This window comes from Falco cherrug, chromosome 13, assembly GCF_023634085.1.
Source record: "Falco cherrug isolate bFalChe1 chromosome 13, bFalChe1.pri, whole genome shotgun sequence".
NCBI lineage: Eukaryota > Metazoa > Chordata > Aves > Falconiformes > Falconidae > Falco > Falco cherrug.
The window spans coordinates 31,512,176-31,521,416 of record NC_073709.1 but is presented as its reverse complement, the minus strand read 5'-3'; the positions used below and the strand labels follow the sequence as shown (position 1 = coordinate 31,521,416).

The following is a 9,241-nucleotide window of genomic DNA, read 5'->3' as shown; positions in this document are numbered from 1 at the left end:
ACAGCATTTATTTTTTTATATGAACAATCCATGTCTTATCATTTTACTCCTGTTGCACATTGAGTGGAAAATAAAGCACACTTTTCACAGCTTTAAGAAAAAAATAATGCTAATGACTATTAATACAAACTTTGTTAATTGGAGTTTAGAGTATTTTGACCTATGCTGAGGTTACTTGCTTTAAGGAAATATTACACTGCTGAATTTGTAAGCATGGTAACTTCACAGATGATCATCATTTCAACATGTAAGAATTAGAAGCCTGTTTCAAAGTTTTATTAATTCAAGTCATAAAAAAGTTACAGCAACTTCAAATATGTACACACAGCCATAAAAACATCATGTTCAGTTATACAGGAGATAAGTCTTGCTAAAATGTGTCTACAAAACCCACCTTTCTCAACAAATCTCCCACAAGGGTAAAATAACCATTTAAGCATGTATGCTCCAAAACCCTAGTAACAGCAGTTGTCAACTCATTTCAACATCATAAAAAAAAATAAAATCAGGGAGCAAAAGTTTAGTTTCACTTGAGTAAGATGGGGCGTTTAAGATTTAACTCTCAACAAACAGTAAAAGCAGTAGTGTGGTTACCAGTCTTGGCTGTTAAAACAATCATTAAGTGAGCACAATTGGCTCTTTTTCAGGAGGAATCTTTTAAGAGTTAAGATCCGTGCCTCCAATTTTTCTGTTGTCTTCTGTTTGAATCTTACTCCATCTTCAGCTGATTTAGTTACGCGTTCAGTCCTCTATGCATTTCATTCATTTCCTTTATCTGGAGGGGAGGAGGCAGAGGGAGATCAACATTTGTGCTACGTCTCAATCTACGACCCAAGTCGTCAATGGGACTTAACAGCCCAGATTTTCATGAGCAAAGGGATTTGAGGTAACGCTAAAAGAATCAAAAGTGCCAAGACCACTGTAACACAAGTTTGGGGGGGGGGTTGTTGGTTTTTTTTTGTTTGTTTGTTTTTTTAAATAAAACCAGCACTTTAAGGTGTGTGCAGGATGCAGACTTGCCTATTTAGCTATATCCTTTGGATTCCTTTACAAAAGGCCCTACACCTGGCCTGAAGCACCAGGCACTGGTACCTTTTGTTAGTAGCCCATTGACAAGCAGCTCTTCAATAGAAGCCGCAAGCTCAATGCAAACACCTCAAGTGAAGGTCTTCCAGACAGAACAAGACTATCAGTATTTCCTGTGGATTGTATATACCCTTGCTATAGATATGTAAAAATAGTACTTGTCAGCACTACCCCCCACCCCTCAGAAGGGCAGCAGATCACCAGTTGCCTTTTAAACTAGTGCAGAACAAACAATATAGATACAAAAACTTGTTACAGAATTTGAATACTTTCAGTCTCCTTGAAAGCATCTGAAGCACTCAAAGCAAGCTTTTAACCTACAGCAAACTTAAGAGTTTCTGGATTCTGGCCAACCTCCTCCCTGCACATACACCATAAACAGAAAATAATTACCTCTGCTTTCACGTACTTCCCTTTCCTCCTCCTTGTGAAGACCTGTAAGAGGACAGAAGAATTTTGAAGTTTTCTTTAAGTCTTGACTTACATGCATGTAACTTGATCTATCTGGTTGTGACTTTATAACTCCAAACTTGAAGCTTCCCTTTCCCATTCTTCCAAACTGAGGTATGTGAGAGGCTGGCTGTCACTTTCAACTACTTTAAACCAGGAGGCAGAACAAGTACCTTCTTCACCTCAGATTTTCCCTAATACTTTTATTTTCCATGCAACACCCTTCAGTCGTAACCTGAAACAGTAATGGTACGTCTATCGCCTCTTTCCCACCTCACAAATCCCAAAAAGAAGAAGCCAGTTTACAGAGAAAGTTTCTCTCAACAGTCCAATTATCATGGTATGTTATTCACTGTTACCTGTTCTGCTTGGCAGCTTTGCTAGAACTTACCAGAACAACAATTCCAGCAACTATTGCTATTATTACTACTACAATGACAGCAATGAGGCCAGCAGTCAGAGACTTCATGGAAAACTCTGGTGCCACTTCATCAACGTAGTAGACCGCGGTCTCCTCAAAATGCAGCGTTTCGTTATCAATGTTGAAGTTTACTCTGTTGCTATGAAAGATGGAGTCACCTTTTACCTAAGGACGTATAGGAAAAAAGAGACTGACTAGTTCACATTGTAATAGGCATTCATCTAGGCACTCCAACAACTCATCTTTCTTTAGCCAATACATAGTAAGACTAGTGAATGAAATACAATATACACACCCAGTCTTTGGCAGACTTATTATCCATGACACACTTACATCTTTTTCCAAGTAGTAGGCCACATCGGCTATATCCACATCTCTAGAAGATTTGTCCGAGGCATTTTGCTTCAAATCAATAGTTATGTAAGGTTTTTCATACTGTAAAAAATATTGTATGATATTAACAATGGGCTAATTTAAATCCAACTATCAAATACACAGCAAAATATTACGCTACGACTTGTGAACACACAACCTGAACCAAGTTTGTGGCACTTGTTCTTGAGCCAACTGTTTAGAGTACAATTCAAATCCCACTTTTTAATGAAGCAAAGTAAGAATTCATCTACAGACCAAGGAGAGCAATATGTAATTTCTCTCTATTTCAGTTTAGCTACAGCTATTAGCTAGCTGCTCAGTGGCACTATTTTGAGAGCTTACAGTAAATCATGCTGTACTGCATTAGTCAAAAAGAGTTTTCAAAGTTATTTACAGCAAAATAAAATTCTGATTATTTTAGTAAAAATGATGTGTCTCTTACCAGAACACTTATATAGCGCCCATCCAGCAGGTAACGATTGGTAATTGTTTCCTTGAAGAACCTGTAAGGATATTAAAAGCCATAGCTGTAAAAGACAGTACTATTTTACACGTCTATTTTCAGAAGCATGGAAGACTAGTATAATTGCTCTGGTTTTTTTCCCTGCAGTCTCTCTGTGGTAGGCTGACCCCAGCTGGCAGGTAAATCCTCACCTAGTCTCTCACTCACTTCCCCCAGCAGGGTTGGGAAGAGAATCAGAATACCAAAAGCAAGAAAAAACCCCTCATGGGTCAACATAAAGACAGCCTAGTAAGTGAAAGGGCTGGGTGGCAGAAATACAAATCTCTAAATAATGCAAAAGCAATCACTTGCCATTAGCACATCGATACCCAGGCAATCCCTAAGCAATGGCTACTTGGGAAAAACTCCACCCTAGATTTATTGCTGAGCATGACATTGTACAATATGGGATGTGTCTTTGGTCAGTTTGGGTCAGCTGTCTCTACTGTGTCCCTCTTCCCAAACTCTTCTTGCCCTACTACAACCTACTCACTGGGGCAGCAGAGCGAGCATCTAAGGCAGCCTCAACACTATGTAAGCACTGCTCACCAACAGCTTGAACAATGGTCATTATCAACCCCGTTTCGATCACCAGTCTAAAACACAGCACTGTCGCAACTACTACCAAGAAAATCAGCTCCATCCCAACCAAAACCCATACACTCTCATTACTAAATTATACTACAGCGCTGTTAAATCCTAACAGGGAAGATGCACGTCAGAGAGAAGAGTTTGAATGGTTCCGAGAGCTCAGAAGAGGAGCTGTAGTAGCAGCTTTTGTTTCAGTGACAGGGTGGGGGGTCAAATCTAATAGCTAAATGCACACTTTTCTTATTATATAACCTCTGACAGAGAGAAGTAGGACTTTATTTTAGCCAAAAAATAGCCAAACTGTTGTATTTCTCCTGCTGCTTCTATGCAGTCCCTCCACCACCTGTCAGTTTATTTTTTGGGCAGTTTCACTGTACTACCTGCAGTTTCCCTCAGTATATTGACTTGATAAAAAAAAGTAGTTATCAGTTTTAAACAGAACTAAATCTCATTAGCTCATTAGTTAATTTACTTCCAATGAAAACTGAAGCAATTCTATGAGGGATCTGTAGGTTACTTCTAAGATGTTTTTACAAATGAGTTCACAGGTTTGAAAATGCTTCTAAACAATTGTTTAGAAATACACTAGGTATCTAGGCAATGTCTGCATGCACTACTAGCATCACTTACTTCTTTAAAGATTCAGTGTTCAGAGGAGCATTTCTCTCAGCATGTTTCATTTCAACGATGATCCACCTGAAGTAATAGGCAAGTACAATGAAAATACTTACGAGCACATGCATATGTGCACATACTAAAAAACTAACCCCAGGGAAAAAAACAGAGCAATGAGAGAAAAAACAAAGCAAGCCCCCTCCAGAACACTTCAATGTCTCCTTGTTTCTGAAGAAAAAAAACCCTAACAGTTATTAAGTATTTAGTGCTCCATCTTCATTCAGCCCCAGCACATCATTCATACAGTCAAACCCTTTCCAATAGGTAACCTAAGACAGGAATATCTTCATGTCACAGCACACCACGTTGAAAGACTTACGTTGTTCTGACTAATTTATTGCACTTCAAATCGGCATCATGTTTGTCAGTTCTTCTAACACCGGCTGTATTCACACACCAACAGGTGTTTCCACTGCACTGCTTCGCCTTGAAACCACCACCACTTTCACACTCGGGATCATAAAGACCATCAGTATCTTCAAACGCATCTTTTGGTTTCTCACGACGACCTGATTTTGAGCCCGTCATTTCCGCTTTCATCAACAGGCATTTTGAAGTCACTAAAAATAACCAGAAAGTCGTGTTATGCAGCATCAGACCATGCACGTTCGAAACAGAGCTCTTAGCCTGTAAAAACACAAGGTTGCGTCAGACACAACCAGGTCTGAAGCCATTAGAAGGAAGAGTGGGTTAAAACACCCCTGCATGTGTAGGTGGTGCATAAAGTCGACGCCACTGGGGCAGGTCACCCTCTCAAAGCAAAGGCACAGAAAGCCCAGCCACCTTTCATTTCTTACAGCAAGAGGCTCGTTTACAACCTAGCTGAGCTCAAACCAAGAGTAGGGTCCTGAGACAAAGCTCTTTCACCTCTAGGGTTGGAGGGAAAGTCATGATACGTGCTCCCAAGAAAGCTAAAAATTAATCTTTGAGAAACCCTTGCCACTAGAGCCCAAATGCAAAGGAGGACGGGGGGAGCCTGCCGTAGCATAGGTGTACCCACATCCACACAAGTTACACGGCAGGAATCCTAAACACTTATCTTCCATCACCAGTAGAGCTGGAAGACCAGGAAGCAGCTTTCTTTCCTTGCTACCACTATTTGCCGGGAACTCAAAGGCCATTTTCACGCATTCCCTCGAGTCCAGCTGGCACCCTCCCCCGCCGCCCCGTCCCACAGCCGACACGCGTGCCTCACTCACGCGTGTCGCAGTTCACAGGCGTGCCGGAGCCCACCGACTCGCACCAGCAGACGCCGCTGGACAACTTGCAGTTGGTGACACGCTTGTTCTTCTCGCAAATGCAGGCTGGAAGAGAAGCGGGGCTGTGAGCGCGGGTCCCGCGGGGAGGCAGCCGGCCACCGCCCCCGCCCCTCAGCGGCCGGGGGTGAGCTACCCGCGCCCCCCGCTTCCCGCCCTCCCCTAGAGAGAGAGAGGCGAGAGCTTCCCCCGCAGCGCCCCCGCGGGCTGCCGGGCCCCTCCGGCCGCCGACAAAGGGGCGCCGAGGCCGGCCGTCCCTGCCCCTCCTCACCTTCCCGGCCGCGGGGCGGCCCCTCCCCGCCCGCCCGCCGCCCCAGCGCAGAGGGGGCGCCATTTTGTGGTGCCGCACAGCGCAGGGCGCCCGGTGCGGTGGCCCTAGGGGTCGCGGAGGGGCCGCAGGAGGGGGGTCCCAGAGCGGCGGAGCCCAGTTAACAGCGGGAGTGCGGGGCGAGCAGAGGGACGCGGGTACTTACAGTCCTGCTGGGCACAGGTAGCGGCGCAAAGCAGCAGCAGGAGCGCAGCCCCACAGAGCGGCTTCATGGCTCAAGGCCGGCGGCGGGGCGCAGAGACTGGGGGAAAAAAATCCTGCGAGACGCGGGCGAAGGAGAAGGAGCGCAGCGTGCGCAGCGGCGAGGCGATGTGAGCGGTCCGACAGGTTCTGCAGGTGGTGGTGGCTGCGCCGCGCCCTCCCGGCTCCGGTTACACCTGGGACGCGCAGGGGGCGGCGGCGGCGGCTCCTCCTCCGGGCGCGCTGTTAAGCCTCTCCCCCCACACCTGGGCGAAACTGGCTGGGGTAGGGCTGGTCCCTGCTCCCTGCCGTTTCCGTAGGGCTGGTCTGGGGAGGGGGGTAGCCTGAGGTGTTGGTCGGCCCTGGTGAAGGGTCTGTGAAGCCGCCCTACTGTCGTGGAGGATGAGGGGGCGTCGTTAATGGAGCGGGGGCCCGGTCGCCTCCACCGTCGAGGAGAAACTGTTAAGTCATAGGGGGAAGCTCCCGGGCGTGTTTGCTTCTCTGCCCCACACGATGACACACGGGCCAAGCCGGTTCCGCTCCCGGCTCGGGGCTCCCCGCCTCTGCTACTGACCTTTGGCGGGCCTGGGGTGCGAGAAGGCCCCCGGCGGCAGTCGAGCGTGAGGGCTCTGCCCCGGCGCCGGGCCCCGCGCCTCCCTCTCCTGAGGGGAGCGGCGGGCTCAGGGCTCCCCTCCGTGGGCAGGCGGCCACGGGCCGCTCCCGCAGCCTGCGCCGGGCCCGCTGAGCCGGTAATAGATACCCGCCCTCGACGGCTGGCTTTGTTCGTGTCCAGTGGTGCCTTTTGAACTATACCGTGAGGACTTGCTGTTTAAATCCTGATGATCCCTCAGTTACAAAAAACTAGAATGCCTATTCGTGTAGAATAAACCGTTTCTTGAGGATCTTCTGGCTGGTTGTGGGTTGTCTGGGGGGGGGGGGGGGTTGTGGAATTTTTTTGGTGTAGAGTGGGGGTTTTTTGTATGGGTGTGTGTTTTCGGACTGCTCTGCAGAGTGGCTCCTGGTGCTGCCGTCTCTGTTCAGCAGCGCAGCCCTGGGCGTTTTGGCAGCGGCATGGCGCGCTGGGAGCTGACAGAATGGTGGTAGTGGCACAGCCCTGCGAGGCTGCGCGGGAGGGACGCAGGAAGGCCTGCTGCGGGTTTTAAAATGGCTTTCCAGAGTGTCGAAGCAATGCCAGAACGGAAGGTGGAAGATGGGTATGGTACATTGAACACGTATTTTCTGAAGCTTTTTTTTTTTTTTGAGTTTATTAGTTCAGTTAAAGCATATACGTAGATCTTTCTGGAAGATGTGTTAGTGTCATAGGAAAACAAGTTATTTTAGTAGAGGAGAAAACCAGAATGACACCCCTCTTAAGTCTCTTCCCGCATTTATGAGAGACCAACTTTTACAAAGACTTGAACTTTCCTCTCACTAGTGTTCACATTCACTATAACATTGCTGCTTTTGTACACGCAGACCTCAGTTAATGAAACTGTGTTAAACTTTTGCACATGCAGATATGTAAGTGAAGGTTAACTATCTTTGAGGTTTTGTCTCTGTGTGCAGCTGTATTTGTATTGTATCTCTGGTTTTGCATTTACTGTTGTCTGCAGTGTCCTGCTGAAATCGGGTGGGTGCTGACTCGCCTGGGTCCGAGTTAAATGGCTGTGCTTTGCGTCTGCTCCTGGTATAGCCCCAATTAGAGTTTTGCGGGGTTTAATTGATTCTTGATTATCCTTGTAGTTTTGTGTGGCTTCTTAATACTCTTCTGTTACACTTGTCAAGGATTCATATAAGAACAATGTGAAAATTTTGGAAGACTATGAAGTCTAGGATATGAACTTCTCGCATTGCTGCTGTCAAATGATGGCATTCATCGGAAAGGTGAGAGGGAACAATAGGCTCAGAAATGCCTGCTTTACTGTAAAACTAATTTTCTATGTAAATGTACTGGTTTGCTCAAGATGGGAAGAGTTACCCTGTTATTATCGAATTGCCAAGCTGAACTATGACCCTTCATAATGAAGAACAATACATTTTATGATAGGCAGCCTTTTTTTTTTTTTATATGTAAATATAGAAGCACAGAATAGGCTGGGTACATGTTAATCCTCGTTGTTCTCCTGGCCCTTGGTCAGTGTGGGTAAAGCTCTGTGCCTAGTATTGAAAATCCCAGCCTGAGTCTGCAGTCTTGAGACAGTGACTGCTACAGAAAGTGTGCTGCTTTTTCAATCACTTTCAAATACCAGACAGATCTTTGTTGTCAGTGTATGGAAAAAATTGCCATAACCTTTAGTGCCTAAGGGTTGAATGGTCTTAGGTGTTTGTTTGGACCAAAGAAGCCTCTTACAGTGTGTTTTGGCTCTTTGGTGTGGCACATCATGTTTTTTCCCTGAACTGTTAATTCAGGTATAGAAAGCCATACCATAACTGTGGTGCAAAGATAGGTGCGTTGTGTTGCTTTTTGTAATACAGCATTTAATTTGGTTTTAATTTGCAGGGGCTAATGAAGAGCTAGTTACTTATAATTTCCCTAGGTTTCCAAATCTGAAGAAGTTATTGTTTAAACATTGCTCAGTATTTTAGAAGTAGAGGGAGTTGTTCCACATGATGTAATTCCCCAGCAAAGCAATGGAAGGACCATTCACAATGGCATTAATCTTACCCGATTTCCAGGTTATTGTGAGGGAAGCTTCTCTGTAGAATCAAAGCCAACAGAGCAGGCATGTGGTTAAAAAGTTAAGAACAAAGTAGCTTCATTACACAGATAGCTTGGTGTCCAGAGGGTTGGAAGGTAGTGTCATTTTTGTGCTTTTTGTGGCAATATGTAACTCTTTGTGCTGGAATACGTGACCTTATTCAGTGGCTGTTCTGTATTATTTTTCCTCAGTGTATAGTTCTAAAGGTAAGGCCTTGCGTATTGCTTATAAACAGGATAATTTTATCAACTGTTGGAGGTACCTCCTTATCAAATAGCTGATTGCTGATTAGGCAGTGCAGTGTAGGCTAGTTGTGGTTTACACTTACTAAAGCATAATTACAGCTCAGACAAATTATAATTTAAATGTTACAAGCACATGACTGTATCATAGAGCAAAAAGAAAATATTTTGTTTTGATCACCAGGCCCTAGAGAGTATGTAAACTTACATGAGGAAAACTTACATGACCTGTGTTTTTCAGCTTTTGCTCTGTAACTTTCATCTGTGCCAGATCTGTTTGGAGAATAAAGTTCATTTCACTGAAGCACTCAAGAGCTGCTGACGCCAGTGGGAGATGTTCTATTCACTTCGGTGACGTGTGAATCAGATCCAAGGAGGTAAATCCAGCTCTTTCTGAAGTGAATAAGAATCAGTGCAATTCTGGGATCTGGCCTGG

General features: G+C 45.4%; 1 protein-coding gene across 1 annotated transcript; it reads right to left on the bottom strand.

Moving 5' to 3' along the window:
* Positions 1-261: 261 nt before the first annotated feature.
* EPCAM (epithelial cell adhesion molecule) lies at positions 262-6,431 on the bottom strand. Its single transcript, XM_055725648.1, has 9 exons — positions 5,830-6,431; positions 5,300-5,404; positions 4,420-4,660; positions 4,056-4,121; positions 2,775-2,835; positions 2,291-2,392; positions 1,928-2,122; positions 1,480-1,521; positions 262-775 (listed from the first exon to the last, which is right to left on the bottom strand). The coding sequence occupies exons 1-9, from the start codon at positions 5,894-5,896 to the stop codon at positions 734-736; spliced, it is 921 nt and encodes a 306-aa protein (XP_055581623.1). The 5' UTR covers positions 5,897-6,431; the 3' UTR covers positions 262-733.
* Positions 6,432-9,241: the final 2,810 nt, after the last annotated feature.

Coding starts and splice junctions, on each gene's coding strand:
- EPCAM (XM_055725648.1), bottom strand. CDS start 5,896: ATGAAGCCGCTCTGTGGGGCTGCGCTCCTGCTGCTGCTTTGCGCCGCT. Junction 5,405..5,829: donor TACCTGTGCCCAGCAGGACT/GTAAGTACCCGC, acceptor CTTCTCTTCCAG/CCTGCATTTGCGAGAAGAAC. Junction 1,522..1,927: donor TTGCTGGAATTGTTGTTCTG/GTAAGTTCTAGC, acceptor GTCCTCTTACAG/GTCTTCACAAGGAGGAGGAA.